Source organism: Phycodurus eques, chromosome 8 (genome assembly GCF_024500275.1).
Source record: "Phycodurus eques isolate BA_2022a chromosome 8, UOR_Pequ_1.1, whole genome shotgun sequence".
NCBI lineage: Eukaryota > Metazoa > Chordata > Actinopteri > Syngnathiformes > Syngnathidae > Phycodurus > Phycodurus eques.
In genome coordinates, this window is record NC_084532.1 from 15,569,741 (window position 1) to 15,594,383 (window position 24,643).

Below are 24,643 nucleotides of genomic sequence, written 5' to 3' on the forward strand. Positions count from 1 at the left end.
AGCGAGGTGCTTAGTGGGCTCCTGAAATTCTATTGGCCAGCTTGTTGCCATGTGCTTAGGAATCAGCAGAGATGCTGCTAACAAATCAAGGAAATGTTCTAATATTAGACTGTATGTATCTAGGCAGTAGGAGCCCCTGACCTCTCTACTCTGCCGGCATTACGTTCCACTTCACAGATCAACATAATGAAAGAAGTGGTGTGGAAGGAAGTGGTTAAAAAACTGTTAGGTCATCGTAGACAAAACAGGAGACGCAGCCCCCAGTTTTTTTTCCTCTTGGTGATATTCGAGCTAGCACATCTTGTGTTGTCTCGGGGATTTTGTTTTTCTTTTCACTTGTTTGGTTCAATACAACAACCTCTTCTGAGCAGGTTATTTTGGTAAAAGCTCGTTTTAACATAAGCTGTAGTCATTTATTACTGTGTTTACATGTAATGATGATTGTTAATCGTCATGCAAAGCTCTCCCTGTCAAATCCGGGTGCTTTTTAACCATTTTCCCCTGCTGAAGATAAATTGAATCAACTCATATGTTTTATTCAATATCCGATGCTCGTCTTCCATGTAACTAAGTGAGAATGCACATCACCTATGTTAAGAAAAAATATCCCAGGACACAATTGGCTAACCACTTTTGCAGGTAATCTATTTGTATAATCATGCATTTACTGTTATTGCTAGAAAACGGATTCATGGATAATATATTTGTTTCTTTGTGTTTAGGAGTAAGAAAAAACATTTCACAAAATTTGGAGATCCATGATTTTCATTGGATAATGATTACCTATGAAGTGATAAGCAGTAAAGATAAGAAATTAAAGGATAGCTGTGTCGATTTACACCTTGAGTATTTTTCACATTCCAATAACATATCAACCAAAAAAAATCATTTCCTCAAGAGACAGCAATTCACTGACATGCAGACAATGTGGATATTAACATCTGTACACATTGCCTCAGCTGAACCACCTGAGGACCTCACAAAAACAAATACAAACAAACAAATAAGTCATTCTTTTATGGCGAGGGCAAGGAACTCCTTCCTGGTCTTGGGATCATCTTCAAATGCTCCCAACATGACACTTGTAACAGTACCGGCGTAGATCATCATCATGCACATGTGACTGGAATTAACGAACAGCATTGTTGAATTTAACTTAATGTTCCTGAAACTGACTCCATGCACAAGATTTGAAAGGAAGAATAGAGAAAAGGGATTCTTATACCCACATGGCCTCGATGACCACTGCCACTCCCGCAGGCTCCAGTGCCTCTTGAATGGCCAAGGTGATCTGTTTGTTTAGACGCTCCTCAACTGGAGAGTAAAACACTTTATTTGTCATATTCCAAATATATCCATAATCAAGTTGTTTTTGTTTGTTGTTACCTTGAAGCCTCCTGCTGTAGATTTCAGCAATCCTGAAATCACATAAAAATCATTTCAGTCTGAAAACAAGTTTCAGACACCACCTTGTTAATGTCACAATAGACTTTCTTATCTTCCATATGCATCAGTTGAATGGGTTTGTATTTTCATTATATCCTGAGACTGGCCATCAAAGTCAAGCCAATCAAGTCAATATTGTGCTGATTTTTTTATTGAGTTTTATTTTGTTTGTCGTGCTTCCATACTATGATCATATTTTTGAGATTCTGTTTGGTTTGGGATCCGGTTATGGGATGAAGTGGCTGTTTTGGCTAGCATATTTAAATAAGTTGCTTCGTGATGTATCATTGAATGCATATTCCCACTCACTACCAGGTGTGTCTCATCAAAACATACCTTGCAAGCTTGCTAAGACCAATGGCGACCTTGTTTGGGATGTATGCAATGTGAGCCTGAAAAAAAATTATGATTTAAAATGTTAGCTGTTAATTATACATTAACAGCTAATAGGATGTACTGGAATACTGCACTATAGATTACCTTGTCAAAGAAGGGAACCAGGTGAACAACTCAATGTCCTTGACAATCACAATCTCTCTGTGATTTTCATCAAAGATGGCATCATTCAAGATATATCTGTGAAAGTAAAACTCATTGACTGCATTCTGTTTTCAACCAAAGCTCTAGTGTAGAATATAATCAAAGCCGAACGGGACTATCTAGATTTTGGGTCGTCAACTACTTTGAAGGCCACAATTATTCTGAAACATACCGTATATTACAGAACGAACTTTGAGAATGACCTTGGCTTTCTTAAAAATATGTTTCTTTGAAGAAAACAAGGCTTGCCTGCAGGCTCCAATTGAGAATGAGAAAAATTGTATATCCTAAATTGCGGCAGTTAAGATGTTGCACACAGGAAGGAATGAGAATGAGAATGAGTCGGGGGGTTTCAAATGGGTGATCTTCCCCACACGGCATTTGAGATGGTCAGATCTCTCATTATTATGCGATACGTACATGCGCTTTGGTCTGATTGGATCACTCATCTTCCTTAATTTAAATGGAAAAACAGCTTGGGTCTGCTTGGTCCATATCGCGGCGTCTGCTAGATAGATATCACATCCTTTGATGCCTAGTTCATAATAAAATCCCTCGCATTAGTTTGATCGTGGGAGTTATTTATACACACAGAACGCACATTTAAATACGGTGTATAAGTATAGATATGTGCTGTTCTACAACAATACTTAACCATATTTGTACTTTTTAATGTAACTGTGGTGGATGAAATAGCAAAGCTCGCATTCGTTGGTGCCAGCGATGGTCGTCGTGGCCACTTCCATTCACATGAATGGGAGCGTTTCACGCGCTCAAAATAGTCGCCTCTCTAATGTCACCCACACGTCCAAGCTCAGCCAGCTCAAGTTCTCTATTAGTGGGCCAACAATCAAACACATGATGAATTTAACTTCACATGTCGGCACATCGGTGTGGCGTCGGTGAGGCGACTTAGGTGAGTGCCCGTTCAGTGTGTATAAATAATTTGTAACTATTCTAACTAAACTAAACTATATTGCATTAAAATATTAAATAATCTTATAAATCCAGTTTATCTATATAGGCCCACCTTTCACAATGATCAACGACATTCCCTGGACTACACCTCTCATCCCGGCAAGGGGAAAAGAATAAAACCTGGGGGAACCTTGAAAACGGATCACACATAGAGGGCTCCCCCTTCCAGGATGACCAGGCTGCAGTGAATGCCGAGTGGGCAACATTTATTACATGGTATGGTGCTGTACATTGTGAGTTAATACAACATGAGAGTCCATTTAATAAAATGACACGGCACAGGTAGACGCCTCCGGGGAAGTGGTTCTCCTGAGGACCTGTCCCAGTCGGTCAGTGCAGAATCCTCCACAGCAACGTCTGCGGGTAAGTGATCCTCCTCAGATCTTGTCTCGGTCGGTCAATGCAGAATCCTTACAGCAACATCCTCACTTCGATAATCGCCACCAAGCCCCCTCTCCGAGCAGGAGGGCCGGAGGAGAAGCGGCAATAAAACAGGCCAAATTCCATGTGTCAGGGGGTAAGGCAAGAGGCAAATTGCACACTACAGAGGTACCCGTTCTAATTTCTGCGGGTAGGAGATTCCAGAGTACTGGAGCCAGAAAAGAGAATGCTCTGAACCTGCTGACTTCGTTTTTGACTCAGAGTCACCAAAATACTAGCATGTTTCGAGCGTAGGTCTCAGGATGGAACATACGGTACCACAAAATCAGCATCATACAGTAGGAAGGTGCTAATCCATGTACCGCATTATTTTATGAGTAAGTAAGACAATCTTTCAATCACATCGTAACTCGACAGGAAGATGTTGGCAAGTATAGTGGTAATCCAATCAAACTTTCGAGTCCGCATCAAAAGTCTTGCTGCAGCATTTTATACTAACTGCAGGCTTTCAAGGATGTTAGGTAAAAGCCCCCCAGCCAAATGGCTGCCCTGCGGTAGAGCTAGAGAGGGCTACAGCTAAATGGCTGTTCTCTGCGAGCTCTAGTGTTTAATACTAGACATTGGAAGACCAGAAAGCAGCGCATACAATAGTCAAGGCGAAATGTACCAAATGCATAAAGTACAGTCTCTGTGTCACTCATGGATAGAATGGGCCATATCTTAGCAATATTGGGAACTTGCGAAGATGTAAATACGCAGTTCTAGGTATGTTCTTGATGTACATTCGAAAGGAGAGAGTTGAGTCATACATCATAGATTTTTTTTTTTTTTTTTTTTTTGCTCACTCACTTTGATCAATGGTGATTTTATTGAACCTCAGAGTGGTGTTCGTAAACAGGTGCCTGTGTCTGGCCGGACCAATAATCAACATCTCAGTTTTCTCACGGTTAAGAATCCAAATGTTACAGAACAGCCATTATTTAATCTCAACAAAGACACTCTTCCAGATAACAGGAATTGCATGAGTCAGTTAGTTTTAAATGCATAAATTGTTGAGTATTGTTAGCATAACACTCGACGCTGATGTCATATATTTGCATACGATATCTCCAAATGGCAGCACATAAATACTGAACAATGGAGGACCGAGTATTGATATTGTGGGTCTCCGCAAATGGCATTACATTTCTCAGTGGTCACATTGCCACATGGTGTGTCCTCTCTGAGACATGACATTTCAATGTGTAAGGTGCTAATCCTTTAATGCCAATACATGTTTCAAGGCGATCGAGTAGTATGTTATGATCAACGGTATTACCGGTACTTTAAGGTTCTTAATATTTGGAAACTGACACCCTCCACTGAAATTAGGCATTGCCTTAGTTTTGTGGATATATATATATTTAAAATAAAAAACTTAGCAAACTGGCCTGGACAAAAAAATATGGCAGCCATTACATAATATTATGCTAGACGTTCTCTGCACGTCCCTGAACTAAGGTAAGCAAAATATTAGGACTTACATATAGTATGTTTTGACATGCCACATTAGCTAATGTGTATATATTGACTTGAATGAAATGAAACAATTTGCAAAAACTTTTGGAACTTTATTTTCAACATAGATATACATTGTTTATATACTGTATATTGTTTTATTTAGGAATCCCAAAATATAGAGAGTGCAGACGGTGAAGCTGAGAATGTTCACACATCATGGCAGGAAAGACTAAATCAGCACAGGTAACTAAGTTTATGAAACTTGGATCATAGGTGTGACATTTGCAAAAATAAAGACATCCCAACAATGTAATGTTGACACTTCAACAAAATGTATCAGAGCAAAATAAAAAAATGTCTACGCCTCTTTCCCTGTTCAGGATCACAGGGAGCTGGAGTCCATCCCAGTCCATCACAGGTCACATACGGAATATCGACAGCCAACACTTACCTATATTCCCATCTACACAGAAGCTAGGCCAGTAGTTTGCTTTTTTCCTGTGTGCAATTTAAAAAATACAAAATAAAAAAAATAACCATTTTATATTACTAAGATCAACCCTTCTCCAAAATGTTAAGCAAAATGCCTCAAACTTGATTTAAAACACATTTGAGTAAAAAACAAACAAACAAAGGGGCTTAGATAGTTAATGTGAATGCTGAGACAAACGTTCACACTTAAAACTATTGTACGTACACAAAAAATATGAACTTTTATTTTGTGTTCGATTCCTGTTTTGTTCATAATCACACATGCTGACTTCCTGAAATCTTGTACATCTTTTTTTTTCACTTAAAACACTTACTCAGGGCAAAACACCCGACTTAACCGAGATGAAGGCATCTGACATCACCAAACAACTGCAACGTTATCGGAAGTGCATGTCTATGTACCTGCATTTATTGGCTACGCTGGCTATCATCATTTATCGCAAACCTATACAGTAGATTTTTAAGGCCTCATACATACTGTACATACAGTACATACCATCTGGGAACTGCTTTGAAGTACTGTGATGTATTCAGTGGTATTTCTGCTTAGCGATTGCTAATCTTGTTGCATTCTCATGAACTTTCTCAGGGAATTGTAGTTTCTTCTTGAGTTTTTTTAACAGTCTTGAACTTAAAAACGGTAGTGTTAAAGTTGCCGCTCATACATCGAGTATAAAATGTTAGTGGAGTGCAAATAATACAATCTCCTGTAACTGACATGCAAGAAGCTCATTAGTCAAGGACATAATATAACCTTTCATAATCTTTATGGAAAAATAATATTCTCATATTAACAATACTTTAAATGCAGGGCATATTACAAGATATAAATACATTGAGACTTCAGTCAATTCCAGTGGAGCTTTTCACAGCCCAGATTCAGTTTGCGTTGCTTTTCTGTTGTCGCCACGTTACTCCGCAGGCCATGACTTGTGGCCGCTGGTCGGGCTCCTCGGAGCCTTTGGACTTCCCTGAAACACACAATGTAACGCAGGGTTTCCCAACCTTTATTGTGCCAAGGCATGAGAAAAAGAATGTCATGAAAATGTTTTTACTGAACACTGAAATAATGATGATCCCGCGTATCAGTTTACTGACAAATTTACTTGATCAGTGTGTAATCTTTCCCTCTTTACTTAACTTTATTTATAGTGTTATTTATATATTTATAGTCCTGCACATAAATAATTATCATAAGTAAAACAATTTAAACATTAAGTTAAAAATAATTGAGTGAGAATCTATAAACAAGCCTATTTTTTTGTATACAGTGACCCAATTTCATATAATTGGTAAAAAAAAAAAAGTTTTTATTTATTTAATACAAATAACTTATTTTGGTCATTAGGGCGGGGTATGGTTAAGAACCTCACGATTCAATTCAATTTCGATTCTTTAGTTTGTGATACAATCCGTTGTGATTTGATTCATTTTGATTGAAATACTTTGATGTCGAGTCAGTAAGAAGTAGAAATACACAAATAGACCTTACTTTTGTCTATAACCTGTGTTCCGGAATTACAGAGGAGTCCAAATTAACCTGAAACGACAGATAAAAGTTGAAGGCGCCGGCTTCACCCCTTGCAAAGCCCCCCCCCCCCCCCCCCCCACTGGCCAGGAAGTGAATCGATTCAGAGAATTTGTTGAATGCCGCTTATCCTCACTAGGGCCGCGGGGGTGCTGGGGCCTATCCCAGCTATTTTCGGGCGAGAGGTGGGGTACATACACCCTGAACTGGTCGCCAGCCAATCGTAGGGCACATATTGAGAAACCATTCACACTCACCTTCACACCTATGGCCAATTTTAGAGTCGCCAATTAACCTACCATGCATGTTTTTGGGATGTGGGAGGAAACCCGAGTGCCCGGAGAAAACCCACGCAGGCGGGGCCGGATTTGAACCTGGGTCCTCAGAACTGCGTGGCCGATGTGCTTTTATTTATACATACACACACACACACACACACACACACACAGTGGGTACGTTTTTTTCCCTCATTAATGTACACACAGCACACCATATTGACAGAAAAAAAACTGTTGAAATTTTTTCAGATTTATTAAAATCGAAAAAGTGAAATATCACAGAGCCCTAAGTATTCAGACCCATTGATGTGGCACTCATGTATTTAACTCAGGTGCTGTCCATTTCTTTTGATCATCCTTGAGATGGTTCTACACCTTCATTGGAATCCAGCTGTGTTTGATTATACTGATTGGACTTGATAAGGAAAGCCACACCCCTGTCTATATAAGACCTTCCAGCTCATGGTGCATGTCAGAGCAAATGAGAATCATGAGGTCAAAGGAACTGCCTAAAGAGCTCAGAGACAGAATTGTGGCAAGGCACAGATCTGGCCAAGGTTACAGAAAAAACTTCTGCTGCACTTAAGGTTCCTAAGAGCACAGTGGCCTCCATCATCCTGAAATGGAAGACGTTTGGGACGACCAGAACCCTTCCTAGAGCTGGCCTTACGGCCAAACTGAGCAATTGGGGGAGAAGAGCCTTGGTGAGAGGTAAAGAAGAACCCAAAGATCACTGTGGCTGAGCTCCAGAGATGTAGTCGGGAGATGAGAGAAAGTTCTAGAAAGTCAACCATCATTGCAGCCCTCCACCAGTCGGGGCTTTATAGCAGAGTGGCCCGACGGAAGCCTCTCCTAAGTGCAAGACACATGAAAGCCTGCGTGGAGTTTGCTAAAAAAAACACCTGAAAGATGGTGAGAAATAAGATTTGCTGGTCAGATGAGACCAAGATAGAACTTTCTGGCCTTAATTCTTCTATGTGTGAAGAAAACCAGGCACTGCTCATCACCTGTCCAATACAGTCCCAACAGCGAAGCATGGTAGTGGCAGCATCATGCTGTGGGGGTGTTTTTCAGCTGCTGGGACAGGAAGACTTGTTGCAATCGAAGGAAAGATGAATGTAGACAAGTACAGGGATATCTGGGACATAAACCTTCTCCAGAGTGCTCAGGACCTCAGACTGGGCCGAAGGTTCACCTTAAAAAAAGACAATGACCCTAAGCACACAGCTAAAATACCGAAGGAGTGGCTTCAGAACAACTCCGTGACTGTTTTTGAATGGCCCAGCCAGAGCCCTGACTTAAACCCAATTGAGCATCTCTGGAGAGACCTGAAAATGGCTGTCCACCAACGTTGACCATCCAACCTGACAGAACTGGAGAGGATCTGCAAAGGAGGAATGGCAGAGGATCCCCAAATCCAGGTGTGAGAAAAAGACTCATGGCTGTATTTGCTAGAAAAAGGTGCTTCTACTAAATACTGAGCGAAGGGTCTGAATACTTATGGCTGTGTGATATTTCAGTTCTTCTTTTTTAATAAATCTGAAACAATTTCAACAATTGGGTTTTTTTTCCTGTCAATATGGGATGCTGTGTGTACATTAATGAAGAAAAAGATTAACTTAAATTATTTTAGCAGATGGCTGCAATATAACAAAGAGTGAAAAATTTAAGGGGTCTGAATACTTTCCGTACCCACTGTATATGTGTGTGTGTGTGTGTGTTTGTGATTAATAAATGGTGATTTTCGATCAAATTAAGTGAAATAGGATAATTTCCCACAGTCCCCTTGATGATCTCTCAAGAACCTTGATAAAGAATCACTACTCTTGTCTTTTAATAAATAATACCGGACTGTAGTTAAGACAAAGAAATAAAAAATAAAACGTCAAGAGCTTTATGATGCCAATAGGGGGCAGCAAAGTACTGTATAATAATTTGCACGTGTTCTCATGAAGACAGTGAAAAATAAGTCTTCATGTTAATTATCGCTAAAACCTGAAATCAAACGTGTTGCCTGAGGTTTCATGCTGCTACAACTTTGTTTGTATGCCGACAAAATGCACGCAAATGAGGAGGTGCACTTACCACAGCACATTGAGTTTTGGCATAGTTCATATGGGCGTAGAGTAGCACAGCAGTGTCGTTGTGAGATGCCTCCAGCGCAATGGAGAGAGCATTGCTGCCATCCTGCAGTCCGAAGGGAGGAGGATAAAAAGATTAGCAAAGACCGGAATAGACTCCAGCTTCCATCCGACCCTGAATTGTGAATAGAAATGAACAATTACTGCTGAACTGCACACTCGGTACAACAACTTTCTTGTTAAGTTTGGGAAACTCTGAATCCAGGACTGATACCAGGCAACTTAAATGGGTGGAATTGCTTTGCCTTCAGTCCTGGTTTGTCATGTTTTGTAAGTGGAGTTGTGTGAAGTTGGAGTTCCCCCCACCCTCAGTCCAGCTGTGCAAAAGTGAAACACAACCCAGCAGCGGCCAACTCATTCTGGCTCAATGTCAGCTCGGAAATGTCGGCTCGTCTGGACAGTTTCCCCCAAGCATGCTGACTAATACAATGCAAACTTTTGGTTTGGGCTTGGTTGATTGATTGGTTGAAAGGGTTGATTGGTGAATCTTCATTTTCCAGAAGACCTGAGTGTCATCCATGTGCATTAGTTAGAGATTTTCTTTTTTCTTTTGAATTTTTTTATACATTTTATTTTTATTTTCTTCTAAGTCGCTCACTGTATTTCCTGTCAAAAGCACAATTTAGGGTGAAGTGAAGACAGACAAAAGTGATCAAATGCTGGTTCAATCTTGCCGAAATAGAAATAAAAGCATATAAAAAAAAAAAAAAAACTAAAGGCCAGTGAACAAACTGCTACAAGCTGTTTCCTGAGAACAGATGAAGCTGAATCACAGATGTGAACACGCTCATGTTTTTCGCTAAGATTCAGCCATCTGCAGAACAAGCAGGCTTCTGCCACAAATACAATGTATACTATAGCCTGTTTTTTTGTATTGTAACAGTGAGGAAATCTGTTGTTATTTTCTTTGACATAAACAATCACTCATTTGATACTAAAATATTGGGTATACGGTTAAGTACTTAAAACAAAGATAGGATTTAAAAAATCCTATCTCTTTTAACACTGTACTGATTTGCAAGTCATCTCAGATAGTATTTAAATATATAGCTATGGGAACATTTAAAATATTTTACCAACTTGCATCGATTAATACTTGAACTTTCGAGAGTTCTTACTATGACTGAGAAAAATCTTCTGGTTTTGCAAATGAGTTGAGATTTGTGGCCAGAAGAATACTAATTTGACCTTTTACTTCAGCTGCACTGGCTCTCATCGTTCTGTGGATCATTTATGATCAAAAGTGTTTTTTCAGTTACAGAGAAAAAAGAAAAAAAACAAGGCATGAAGTTGAGAGCTGCGTTCATTAGAGCACTCAAGAAGGAACACATGCGGATTTGACCTTCAGCTGTATTATACTAATTTGCACTAAAAAATCATTAGCATTGGAAAAAAAAGAAAAGAAACAACCCCAACGTTTAAAGCTGAACGGTTGATAATTGTGACAAGGGCAACGTGCCAGTTTCACCACTACTACTACATATTATGTTAACAATCACTCAAAATACACAGTGCCTAATTTGACAGTGGACATTAGCTCCATTGTGTATTATTCAAACAAGCATCCTTTCGTGTGGCATAAACAAACAGATAATCCCAACAGTTGCGATCAGTGAGTGCTGACGGGAAAGCTTTATAAACAAAGAGGCCAAATCCAATCTCAATAAATTAAAATATCATAGGAAAGTTAATTTATTTCAGTGTAGGTAGTTCCATTCCAAAAAGTGAAACTCATACATTCCTTAAAAACATAGGAAAATACTTTTTTTTCCCTCCACTATGAATTCAACTACTGAAATCAAGTTTTCCACGATATTCTAATCTATTGATCTGAACCTATAGTTGTGGCTTGACAGGGACAAGTAGCATTGAAGCAATATTGAGTTGCCGTTACAAAACAATGCACAGTTAGTTTCGGGTGAATGAAGGCATATCTCACATTATCAACGATGGCGATATCACAACCAGGTTGCTCCAAAAGCAGTTTGACAATCTCAGCTCGGCCGTGTTCGCTGGCGCACATCAGCGCTGTGGAACCTTCGTCGTCCTGCACGTTGACATCACCGCCGCATTCCAGGAGCGCCTCCACCATCTCCTGTCGGCCGTGACTCACAGCTAGCATCAGCGCCGTCTGACCTGCCTGCATCGGTAGAGCATAATAACAGATGTTACACACACGCAGGGTTGACAAATGACCCGCGCATAAGAGTCGAACCAGGTCTCATATTGATACCATCCTGGAGTACCACTATGTCAAATGGTGACAATGAAGAAAATTAAAACCAAAACCAAAATAGACAGCAAAGTCTCTTTTTTTCCTGCACAGTGATTTTAGGTAAGGCAATTTGCTCTACTGGGACACTATAAGTGAAGAAACTATTGAGCTTCCAAAAACAAGCATGCGTCGCTTCTCCTGAAAGCTGTTGCTTCTTCTGTATCCAATTAATGATTTAGCATAGAAAGAAGTGTTGTCGCGAAAGAGCACGCATTGTTCGGAAAAGCCAAAAGTTCGTCATAAGTGGTTGATTCACATCTTAAATGGCAGTTTTGGGAGCTCTCAAATGGAAACCTTTGTGTGGCTATTTCAAAGGAAATTATAAATAGCCTAGCAGCGTAAGGTTTCACTGCATGCAATGTTTTACGCTCCTCAGAGCAACAACAAGCGTCAGTAATTGGATTTAAAGCCCAGGCCGTGATGGCAGACAGTCTTATGGCTTCCTATTGTGAGCGCGTGTCTGTTGCATAGATTTCACAACCTGATTGAGTCATCCAAACAGATAAGACCACATGGGATCACATTTAACGTGGAACCAATAGACCTTAGCCTGGGAACGCATTAAGCATTTCCGGTGGAAAGGTCAGGTGGCATAACCATTTCTGGAAAAAAACAAAAAACAATAACTCCCTACCTATATAAAGCACTACATAAATAAAGTAGCGGTGAGTAATAGTACTGCTAATCATTCCCCAAATCAGATGATCCCAAATCAACTCCAAGAATCATGTCCAGGCCTTGTTTTATACAAGGCTAAGATGAAGTGTAATAGACAGCGGACTGTCACATGCCTGGCTGGCCTTGGCGTTGACGTTGCCCTTGCTGAAGAGCTTCTTGACGACGGACATGTCGTCGTCGTCCTCCTTCACGGTGGACAGAGCAGCCAACATGATGGCCGTGTAGCCCGCCTTGTTCTGCTTGTCCACGCAGCACATGTCTGGAATAGGCAAGTGTTTCACTGAAGTCATTGAGACAACAAAGGCAAAGAAGATTCAATAATAAAAAAAAAAAAACTCTTGCCTTTATAAAGATAATGCTCACCGAACATTTACATTTTCAAGAGTTCTGTAATATTTAATATAACATCTAAATGAAATTTATATTTCATTTAGATGTTTTTTTCTTCCTAAATTTAAATCTACTGATTATATTTTTATGCATCTAGCTCATTAAATTGTTTGATTGTTTGTAAATAAAAAATTAGTCAAATAATTTAATAATCTTTTTTTTAAATTTATGTATACATTAAATAACTGGTTACCTAATTAAAACAATTATAAATACAATTTAAAAATATGAGTGAATTATTATTTTAATATTAAAAGAAACATTTACATGTACATTTGACCTTTTCTTTTCTTTTCTTTTTTTAACCTAATCCATGAATGACCTGTCATATCTGTCCATTTTAAAAGTCAAACGTTTGCCCATTCCTGCACTAGATGGAGCTGCAGTGCAGTTAGGATTGTTGGGTCTAGACCACTGTTTCCCAACCTTTACTGAGCCAAGGCAACCATTTTCCTTTGGATAAATTGCACGGAACACCACCAAACTCAAGTGTCACAAAAATTGTATGTACTGAAATAGACAGCGGACTGTCACATTCTCTGTCAATTGACTGTCTGTTGTCGTACGAGAGCGGCTCCAACTACCGGAGACAAATTCCTTGTGTGTGTTTTTTGGACATAGTTGACAAATAACGTTGATTCTGATAAGGATGATCTCATCTCAAAGATTTCACACTAAGCAAGTCAATTTAGTAAATTATTTGATATGAACTCATCATTATTTCAGTACATACAGTTTTTGTAAAATTTCAGCTTGGTAGTGTGCCGTGAGCTTTTTATTATGTTAATTGAGTCAATGAATAAATGTTGGGAAACAGTACTGGTTGAGACTCTAGATCAGCGATAAAGTGTGGCGAGCATACCACGAGTGGTATGCAAATTAAATGTTCGAACTGTTCATATTTGTACAGTGGCTACAACGTTTTTTGTTGTTGTTTGTTTTGTTTTTTTAAATCCAGTACAGTGCATTTATTAAGTACAGTTCATCTGTATTTACATTTTAAGAACGATACAGTTTCATTTAATATTTTAGAACTGTTTGTTTTCAAACGTTTATTTAGGTACAATTTTTATTCAACTTTTCTTCAATACATCTAAATTGAATCGTTATTCAAGTAGATGTTTTATTTTCCTATATTTAAGCGCAGTGTTAATGTTCAAACTGTACATAGTTTCACAGTTTCTTACAATAACACTATATTAAATATATTTTGGGAGTAAACCTGTAGGTCTACTACGCTACTGTATTTTAAAGTTGTTCATTGGAAGTACTTGAAGAGCCAAGTATCTTTTGAGGTGGTATTACTACTTTGTGTAAAAGGTTTTAAGAGCCACTGCTCTCCATGCGCTCAGTGATCTTTTAAAGGGGTGTTTTTGATACAGTACTTGTATTGGGGTTTGAAGCGTCTGGTGTAGTACAACATGTGATTGGAATCTGATTGAGCTTTAGCCTATAGAATAACAGAACATCCGCTGAGGAGAGCAGTGACCACGCACGTGTGTCCAGCAGCAGGTCCACAACACCAAAGTTGGAGTGTGAGACGCTGTAGTGAAGAGCGGTGTTGCCGTTGCCATCGCTCATGTTGACGACGTGCTCCAGCAGCAGCGCGGACACCTCCGAGAACGCCGTCAGGTAGTCGGACACACGTGAAGGCTGAGCCATTTTGGCGCTGGACACGCGGAACCACTCGAGCTGGACCGTGTGAGTGCTGCCGAGCTGTAAGTACATTTGGCAACACAACTTCCATCAGAATGTTCTTTGATAGTTTGGAATGTGTTTTTTTTGTAAAATGGTTTTGTACTACCAAACATTCCACTGAGTGATGATTCCTCAGTGTTAGCATCTACTCAGTTCATTTCCTATTACTGAATTTAATGTAAGAAGTCTGAATTATTGATGCTAGAAACTGTCTCAAAAACTGTGAAACTGAAATCATCAGCCTTCATTAAATATACAAAAAGAAATAACATTGTTCAGGTGATTACTGTAAATGGTTTCAAGAAGCATGGAGAGACGCACCACTTCCTTACTCTTCAGTGTTTGGATGTCATCATTGAGGTGATTCTTGAGAATAAAGCAAGCTTCACGCATTTTGGAGCTCAGTTCAAACCTGTTAGGAACAAAGCAGTTGCTCAATTGCCCATAAAAACACGGCACGTTGTTTTCACACGTTTGATGTGAGCGCTCCATGAATCGAAACCGACACAACACCGGAGTCCATACTTCTCTTTGATGTCATCAGATGACCCATTTGATGCTCTCAGAATTTCCTCATCAGTGTCGCTCTCATCCATGTTGACCTTTCTTTCCTCCTCTGACGTTTCTTCCTCCAGATCCACTTCATCCTCCTCCGTGCTGTCTAAGCAGTCCCCCTCTCCACTTTCTTCAGAGGAGCCTCCCTCTTCCCCCTCCTCTTCATCTTCCTCTTCTTCACTGGATGTCGATTCATACCTAATCAATACAAATACTATAAAAACTCTGAAGGTCACACTTATTGACTGACTTTTTTTTAAGAAATGTTGAACATACTGAACCCCCCCCACACACACACACACACACACACAAATTATATCATCATTCTTTATGCGACAGTATCAGATAGTGTTAACAGATTTTAAGCCAATTATGAGGTGTTTTTGAAACTGGGGCACCCACCCTCCGTTTAAAATGCCAACAAACTGCAGGCTCTTCTTGCCTGGTGTGCGATTTTCACCTGCACCGTTGCCATCTTTCCTCTTCATGATTGATTTCAGCATACCTGTTTCCAGTAGGGATGACAAATGAAAGAATATATAATATGATTTATTATTATAATAATTCAACATGTTTAACATTTAGTTCTGTCAAGGGATATACCAATCTCAAGCTTGCTGCCATGAATGGTGCTCTCACATCCTTTGGTATGTTTTGCTCCAAACAGTTTTGTGGTTCATTTGGTCAGAATTACAGTTCAAGTTGGATTGAGGTATAGTTTATGGTGGCATAACTAAAAGTAGAGCCAGTTCACTGAGCAATAAAAAAATTATCTTTGACTTAGCATGTTTGTATTTCTGTCTCACAGTTCTGAGGTTCAGGGTTCGACTCTCAGTGCTTGAGCCTTCCTGTGTGGAGTTTGCATGTTCTCCCTGTGCTTTGGTGGGTTTACGCAGGGTACTCCGGCTTCCTCCCAAACTCCATAAACATCCATTGATTAAAAACTAACAAAAATGGTTTACATATGCTAGGTGCGAATGTGAGCGTGAATATTTTGTTTGTCTATAGTGGCCCTGAAAGTGGCCGTCGACCAGGCCAGGGTGTACCCTGCCTCTTGACCAAAGTTACCTGGGATCGGCTTCGGCTCGCCCGAGACCCGAATGAGGACAAGCGACTCAGAGAATGGTTGGATGTCTGGATGGATATTTGGTTCAGCATGTACAGTAGTATATCGGCTGGTAGCAGCAAGTCTTTTCTCTGCGTAAAAGACGATCATTTGCTATAGACGTCCCCTTTAAATGCACTTGGCTATTTACTGGATTAATGCAGTCTGGTAGAGCGTGCATAAACATATTTAAGTTGTCAACAAGGGCCAACTTTACTCCAGATGGTTTTTAGTAGAGTTGTTTTAATCACTATTTGATACACCAAACCTTTTCTGTTTACATTTTTTGAGAGCAATAGGAGAAGAAAGCGATCTCTCGTGGTTTGTTGTGACGCATTTTGGTTCACTTGGATTTTTTGGACTGTGTAAAAATAAACAGAACACGCTTACAAACTCATCGACTGATTCGGACCAGAGAACGTGAACTCAACGTGAAAGCAAAGATAATTACAGTCATGTTAAGTTACCTGTCTTGATGTTGCTGGGTGTCATTATGACGTCTTGGTCTTCCTCTTTCTCCTCAGACATACTAACTGCCTCCTCTGGAAAGATCTTATAATCATCTATGGTTAACTGTCTCTTCTTGAGCACGGTAACGTTCTCATCTTCAGTCTTGTCATCAAGCATGTTTTCGTACTGGCAACCAATGGTGGCCATTGCAACCGATACTGGTTCGTCTGGTGTCGTTCTAGCATCAGTTTGGGCACCTTGCTCAATCAGGTCAGCTGGAACGCTGTTACCTACACATACATCCATCACAACTGGGCAGCACAAAACCGCAGCATCTTTTAGGGTCGAGAATGTAGTCTCGATCTGGGCATCCTTGGCATCTGGTTTGGCAAGAACTCCCTTCTCAAGCGTGACTTTTAAGGCTATCTCCTCAATCTGTGCTCGGAGTGTTCCGAGATCTTTGTCTGCCCCGCTCAGCTGGCTCTCTAGACTCGTAATAGACTCTTGCTGGAATTTAATGGTGTCCTGTAAGGTGTCCATCTCACGCTGAGCCTCAGATGTCAGCCCAAGTAGTGACTCCATAACCCAAACCCCAGCCTCTCGTGTCTCTGCTCTGACCTGTGTTCCTTCCTCACGGACCACAGGGTTTTCAGTTCCTGTGCCCTTCTCACAAACACGGAGCTCGGTTCCCACAGCGGCATCTTTCACACTGTGGCTGTAATAGAAAACAACTGAGTCTATGGGCTGATCATCACCCACTGCTACGGATTTCTTGTCAACAGACAGTTTCCTAGTAGCCTTCAAAACTACTTTGGATGGAAGTTCTGCAGCGCAATCCTCTTTCCCCTCAAATTTCTCAGCAAGCTTCTTCAGTTCCCTAGATTTTCCATGGCCTTTGTGATCAGGTGATGCTGGGGAACTTAATCGACTCTGGATATTAGGGTTGGATTGGGAAGTCTCTGTGGTCTGGGTAGAGGATTCTACTGACTGTTTGTGTGGCTGAGGAATCACATCCACGGTTGCTTTCTTCTCCTGAAGTGCTAACAACAGCATGTCTTTCTCAGCACGAAGCTCAGCCACCTCTTTTTCAAGAGCTGGAACACCCTTTACTCTTTCCTCCATCTCCTTCAGTTGTTTCAAGGCTGTAGCCATCTGCTCTCTAACTGTCTGCAGTTGGCTGGGGGGGACTGGAGTCACTGTAGTGCCTGTAGCAGGAGTGTTGAGTCCAGAGGTTTGAGGACTAGGTTTAAACCAGCTGCTTTGCAGAGGCTGAGCCGATGCAGAGGTTGACACCTGCTTGGGAGGATCTGCAAGCTGGAATCGCCCACCATTGTGGTGGCTTTGTTCCTGCTGTAGTCGCCGGCTAGTTTCCAGAAGAGTTCGCTCAACTCTAGGGTTGCGTTGTGGTGGAGGGGGTGGTACTTTGGCTCCGGCAGACAGTGAGGGGACACTGAGAAGGGTCACAGGGGACAGAGAAAGCACTTCACACGGTGCAGAGCCAAGGCGGTTTCTTGGTGGCGGCAGGGGAGGCACCCTGCCATCCTCACTAGCAGGAGAGGCAAGAGACTCTGTGGAAGTCCATCCACTTGTGCGCCCCCCCACACATCTCTGAGAGGTTTTCAGCCCCCGTCCGGAACGACGAGATGTGACAGCTGCCCTGCGAATATTATGTCCGCTTTCTATCTCTTCAACATATTTGAGGAAGTCCAAGTCAAGCTGGAAACCATATGGCGTTTGGACAGAGTACGATGCCGGCTGGTCAACTTCCTCTTGACTTGGGTAGAGAAATGGAGAGGCCAAATCTGTAAGAAAGATTGGACATTTGACTGAACAAAATAACACACAGAAACGATCATTTACACACATTTGGTACACCAGGATGAGATCCAAAACAAATGTTGTATCAAAACTAATGCTGTTATTACAACCTTTGCAGTGATGCAGGAGCTAATATTTTAGTCAGTATTTGTAAATGGTTGGTTAGTACTATTTTGATTTCTGATTTTTCCCTTCTTTATTTCTGCAGCCATCCTGACATTTCGTCTGCTTATAATGAGCTAATTTTGTTACTTGCAGACAAATTGATAGTTCTGAAGTAAATTGCTTTTTTCACTTGTTTTGTTCCTTCGCCATACTTTTGTACACAATTATGTTTTTGAAGAGTACAACAGCCGTTAACGTCTGTTCACAATAGTATGGCAGCTAAGAATGTTAAAATGTTACTTTATGTATTGACCCAAGAAAGGATTATTTCTATTTTCCAGGGAATCATTTATTCTAAACCTAAACAAGTCGGACTTGCGTCCTGGAAGAGATTATTTTTATTTTAATATAGAACATGCTCATGTACTTACCAGGCAGCTTTGGGTTAACTTGCACTGACTGAGTCATCTTTCAGGTGCAGGGTCTTTCAGCACACACTGCCTCAAACAACACCTAGCTAAGAAAACATACAGTGACATGATTGCATTTGTCATCAGTGACAAGGGAGCAAAACCGATGTCATATCCAAAGCACTCCCCTTAGTTACGTTGATTTATGAAGAAGAAAAATTGATGACCCTAAGGCAAACAAGCCTCTTCTTACTGTAAGTATTACAGGGTGATGGGTCTATATAGTATGTCATCATGACTTTAGTCCACATTTCTACATAGCTAACTTTGAAATAAAATGAGACCCAACTGCTTAGCAAAGTCCAAAGAGGTTTGTGTTTTCGTAAAGCTCCTTTGTCCTGTGCTGTGTGACAGCCTGTAGCTGAATTGGAAAGAATGTCTCATACATCAGCTGTTTGTTTTTCAACAGAATGACATCACCTAATACCTAATGTCAATCTTCTGACCTCTTTACCCTGGGGGTTCTTTCTACTGTAGTACACAATAGCATTCCACTGCAGGTATAGATGCATGGTTTGAGCGCTGGTGTGCATTGCTGTTGGTCGTCAAATGCAGAACGATGCTTTCGGACCTACCTCGATCAGGCTAAATGTAGGATTCATGCAGCTAGAGTCCAAGGTGATTCCCTCTTCTCGACTGAGCTCAGCCCTACAAAATAAGGAAAGGCCATGAGTCTGTGATAGCAGAACATGAGTCACTCACACACTTTGACATCTCAACTCTTGGAGTGAATTCACTAGCCCATTGAGTGGGACTTAATCCCACAATGGCTGCATTATAGTCTGCTATGCGAACCACTATATTACCAATGGCCATGTTCCCAAACTTCCCACCAAGGAATTCCGTTCAGTTCTGTAGCAAGCATTTTTTGTATTCCCATTGTCAAACACGGTTGTGAACGGCACGCAATGACCTGGCACAAGAAGGCACACTTAAAAGACAGAACGAAGCAATAATTTGCAATAAAGTGTTGTTGTGTTGTTCACCAGCATCGTGACAAAGAGGAAATGACAAAATGTCCTATTTATGAAATGTGACTAATTGTTAGTTACTCATACAGACCCATTTCACACAGAAAACATCAAGTACATGCAGTCATTCATTTAGGTTCAAACACAATAATACGCACACAGATGTGTTTCCCAGCAGCCTCAGGCACATTCCTACAACTTGCTGTTGAAACACGCCAGTCGCCCTTGTATCTGACTGACAACTGATAACCCCCACACACGCTCACCTGTCAACTCAGTCAATTTATTATCAAAGTATAAACCACAAAGCCCACAACAAACAAGACACTCAAAAAAGTGTTATGGGATATGATTGCTGGTGGATTAATTCATAAACAGAATAATACGTTGTAAATTCCAGCGGTTTCTGCACAGTATCGTCTTATCAGCTACTGACTGTTTCTACTCAGTGTGTTGGCCTGTTTCTTGTCTCACTACAGCGCACAATGACGAAGACAACACACACGCACACAGTTTTCAAAGGTGCAACCTCAGGCAGTGGGTTTTGTTCCAAACCAGACAGAAGCAATTAATTTTACTACTTTTCTTTAAACTCATGCTCATGCTTTGACTTTGTTTACTTGTTTGCTTTCCCACAAAGTGCACCAATTACATAACACTCAGAGGGCTTCACATGCTTGAAGACTGAACTGATTCTTCTACCAGTAACCAGTGTGTCTAACTGAGTCATAATTGCTAGTTCACTGGTGCCACAAATTGGTTACGTGTGAATCTATCAAAGCAGGGATACACTGACAAGACACTATCTTGCCATCAAACAACTTTAAAAAAGTTGGAATGTGGCTGAAAATTCTTAATTTTGCCAAACCCAATCAACCTTGGTGTTGACCTCTCCCAAACGCATGTGGGAAAATGTGTTGTTTTCGATAAAACCAAGCTTGAACTTTTTTGGCCTTAATCTCAAAAGGTTTGCTTGGCACAAACATGACACTGCTCATCACCAAAAGAACAACATACTATACCTAAAGTGAAGCATGTTGGTGGCAGCATTATACTTCCACACGTACGTCCATACGTTCCAAACACCTGCCAGTGTAAGGACAGAAAGCTGAAGATGAAGAGGAACAAAATCAACAAAAGAATAGCTTTACCAGAGGAAAATTAAGGTTTTTGAATGGCCCAGCCAGAGTCCAGGCCTGAATCTGACTAAACATATGTGGGGTGATCTGAAGAGGGCTCACAATCTGATGGATTTAAAGTTTTTTTTGCAAGAGTGGGTAAATATTGCCACATCAAGATGTGCCGTACTGATGAGTCTCCGACAAAAAAGACTTGAGTGCTGTAAAACCCTAACCCCCGCCTTTTTGGTAGTGGGCAAACAACTGTTTCTAGCTTCTTTAGCTATTAGTATATACAGTCAGCTAGTTATCTAGCTTTTTCATTTTTTTTTTACTGTTAACACTATAACTTTATTTCAATAGAACAAATATTAGCTCGTCTTTTCATTTAAGCCTATCTGTTTTTGTTTGTTTTGTCCATTGTTGCCCCTTGAGAAAGCATGTCAATTTACTTCTTTTACTTAAGTACATTTATAAATGTGTACTTTTGTACTTACGTAAGGGAGTGACTTCAGTACTTTTACCAGAATAGTTTTTTTGTATCAGTACTTTTACTTAAAGTTGTTTACAACTTTTTCTAGTATTTGGGATGTAATACTGTCTCTGTGGTGCATCAGTAAATGTGAAATATGAATTAAAATCGTCCACTCATTCCTGATGTCCAGACATTTTTCTGTAGAGAGGCCTGAAATCAGGTCATTAGAATTTCTCAAGCTTATCTATGTCACTAGCGAAGATCTCCGCCTACATCTCCGCTCCCGAGCCAGCGTTGTCAACAGAAAAAACACGTGCGTTCTCACAAGTGGGTCTTCAGAACTTTAATTTTGACTATCATAGCTATGTACGACACACAGTTAGTTATATCTAGCAGTGTCTCCGATGACGACAGTCCAATGGAGTTGAGTGTTGTGTCACTGTCTAAAACAGATAAATAACTGGATGAACCTAAATTTTCTTCAATTAAACCACAACAAAACCGAGATAATTGTTTTTGGCAATAAAGAAAAGAGGATTGCTGTTAGTTAATATCTGGAGTCACTCTCTTTAAAAACCAAAGACCAAGTCTGAAACCCTGGTGTTCTGATAGAGTCTGACATGACTTTCAACAGTCATATCAAATCAATTACTAAAACTGCCTTCTACCATCTGAAGAACATATCCAGAGTGAAGGCTTGCATCTGTCTAGCAGACCAGGAGAAGCTCATCCATGCTTTTATCTCAAGTAGACTTGACTATTGTAATGGTCTTCTGACTGGACTCCCTAAAACAAGCATTAAACAGCTGCAGCTCGGGTTCTGACCAGAACAAAGAGGTCAGAGCATATTTCTCCAATTCTAAAGTCTTTACACTGGCTTCCAGTCAGCTTTAGAATAGATTTTAAAGTTCTGCTAGTGGTCTATAAATCACTAAACAGTTTAGGTCCTGAATACACGAATTAAATGCTAATGGGATATAACGCCAGTAGGGCTCTGAGATCGACAGACTCAGGTCAAATAGTGGAGCACAGAGTCTAAAGCAAACATGGTGAAGCTGCATTTAGCTATTATGGTGCACACAAATGGAATAAAGTGCCAACAGAAGTGATGTCAGCCCCAAGTGTGCATGTTTTCCCCCCCAGGCTTTTTAGAACATTTCCACTTTTAAATGATATTTCTTGCACTGTACGCTGTTTTAATTGTATTTTTAGTTTTATTTATAATTTCTTTATTTTTCTCTTCGTTTTAAATGTTTATAAGCTGTTTTTAAATGCTTTTAATCATGTGAAGCACATTGAGTTACCCTGTGCATGCGCAATATAAATAAATTTGCTTTGCTTTGCTTTGCTTCTACACGGAGGAAACCAATCAGAGGAAAGGGGGCTGTCTTAGCCAAATAGGGATAAAGCGGATACAAAACTGGGTCAAACAGAAGTAGCTAACAGAGGGGCCTCTTCTGGACATTCGTATGATGTTTTTTTTTTATGAAATTGACCCTTTTATACTAAGTCCAAGTGTTAGAGAGTCACTCTATGGAGGTCTAAATAGCCAAAATATAGAGGACCTGTAAGTACTGAATACACATTTGACATCTCCGGTGATATTTATTGCATTTAACTGCTTTCATTTCTCACCGTCCCACCCTCTTTACCCTCCTCATCTCACATGACTGTTGTTATTCTTCACACACACACACACAAACACACACACACACACAAATACAGTACACTCCTGTCTGATTTGATGAGAGGTAGCAAATTACAGAGTGCATGGGGAAGCTGCATTCCTTCCCTCGACACCCTGAGCTGTGAGCAGCTAAAACCCACACACGATTCAATACTCACATTTGTTCGACAGTCCAAATTAAGTCAGTGAAAACCCCCAAAATCTTTAAATATATAGCTAGTACACACAAAAATGTGAACTTTTTATAAAAGAAAAACTTTCACTCCTTTGAAGAAGCAGTTTCAGTTAGTTCATTGTGTGGCTATTGCCGATCATAGTATTTATTAGGCATGGGCATAATAATCGATCAGTTGGTTAATTGTTTGTGGCAGAAATTCTGCTAAAATGCTAACCAGTCATCCACCGTGCTGGCTTGTTTGAAGCTATTGAGGCAAATATATGAGAATGCACTACTTGGGTGTGATCAGCAGAGGCGCTGCTCATTCATCTATCCATCCATTTTCTGAGCCGCTTCTCCTCACTAGGGTCGCGGGCGTGCTGGAGCCTATCCCAGCTGTCATCGGGCAGGAGGCGGGGTACACCCTGAACTGGTTGCCAGCCAATCGCAGGGCACATACAAACAAACAACCATTCGCGCTCACAGTCATGCCTACGGGCAATTTAGAGTCTCCAATTCATGCATGTTTTTGGGATGTGGGAGGAAACCGGAGTGCCCGGAGAAAACCTACGCAGGCACGGGGAGAACATGCAAACTCCACACAGGCGGGGCCGGGGAATGAACCCGGGTCCTCAGAACTGTGAGGCTGACGCTCTAACCAGTCGGCCACCGTGCCGCCGCTGCTCATTCAATGTCAACAAATTAGAGACCTCAAAACATACAACATAGGGAGCCTGATGATTATTAAAAGTTTGTGCCTGCCAAATTGGCCGCAAACTTGATTTGTCACGCAAAGTGGGATTTTAGGCTTGCGTCTACCGAATGCGCTAAATTGCCGTGCAGTTAGTTTTTTTGCATTATGTTAGGAGTATATGCAAATAGAGACGAATTGCGGTGACTGATTTTGCGTCTTTAAATACAGGGTCGGCTAGGCAGGGGCAAACAATTCACTGTGCGTAACCATGTCGACGAGACGCAGGGAAAATGAGCAGAGACAGGAAGAACAGATTTTTTTTGCTTGTGTAAACATTTTTGAAATATCAGAAATAATTGTCATGTTGTCGATGAAGCAATGCAATTTTGTACCTTCTAAATGATCTAAGGGCTGACTTGGAGCCAGTCACAAGAAGGAGTCATGCCATATCAGCAATGACAAAACTCCTGTTACAAGTTTTAAACGCAATGTAACGCAGAATGTGATGAGTTAAATCAAACAAAACATGGCTTTTATGCGGTTGCTGGCTTCACCATAATTACTGGAACAAATTTTTTTCTGTAACTCAGTAATTTGTTTGTCTTCCACTAACACTTCCATTTCCATCACTTCCAACTTTATTTGGTGCTTGCAGTGCTCTCCAAATTTTCCATGGTGAAAACCATCAGTGGTACCTAAAGTGCAAAACCCTC

At 40.6% G+C, this 24,643-nt stretch overlaps 2 protein-coding genes across 5 annotated transcripts in view; both read right to left on the bottom strand.

Moving 5' to 3' along the window:
- Positions 1-1,008: 1,008 nt before the first annotated feature.
- Positions 1,009-3,471, bottom strand: LOC133406520 (GTP cyclohydrolase 1-like). The gene is given in 7 exon segments (XM_061684185.1): positions 1,009-1,123; positions 1,230-1,314; positions 1,387-1,418; positions 1,783-1,838; positions 1,927-1,952; positions 1,955-2,022; positions 3,380-3,471. Coding segments are annotated over 7 exon segments (474 nt in total).
- A 1,469-nt stretch (positions 3,472-4,940) lies between these two features.
- Positions 4,941-24,643, bottom strand: part of kank3 (KN motif and ankyrin repeat domains 3) — a 32,616-nt gene continuing 12,913 nt past the window's right edge. The window contains exons 2-13 of one of the 4 annotated variants that reach the window (XM_061683522.1): positions 20,822-20,907; positions 19,404-19,476; positions 18,790-18,875; positions 16,453-18,237; positions 15,283-15,385; positions 14,851-15,078; positions 14,647-14,737; positions 14,124-14,343; positions 12,347-12,496; positions 11,224-11,420; positions 9,229-9,330; positions 4,941-6,308 (exon numbers count right to left, since the gene is read on the bottom strand). In XM_061683522.1, coding sequence (XP_061539506.1) covers positions 6,249-6,308; positions 9,229-9,330; positions 11,224-11,420; positions 12,347-12,496; positions 14,124-14,343; positions 14,647-14,737; positions 14,851-15,078; positions 15,283-15,385; positions 16,453-18,237; positions 18,790-18,826 — 2,973 coding nt within the window. In that variant the 5' untranslated portion in view covers positions 18,827-18,875; positions 19,404-19,476; positions 20,822-20,907 and the 3' untranslated portion in view covers positions 4,941-6,248. Of the gene's footprint in view, positions 6,309-9,228; positions 9,400-11,223; positions 11,421-12,346; positions 12,497-14,123; positions 14,344-14,646; positions 14,738-14,850; positions 15,079-15,282; positions 15,386-16,452; positions 18,238-18,789; positions 18,876-19,403; positions 19,477-20,821; positions 20,908-24,643 lie in introns of those variants that run through there. The other 3 variants (XM_061683524.1, XM_061683523.1, XM_061683525.1) reach the window with 3 other exon arrangements.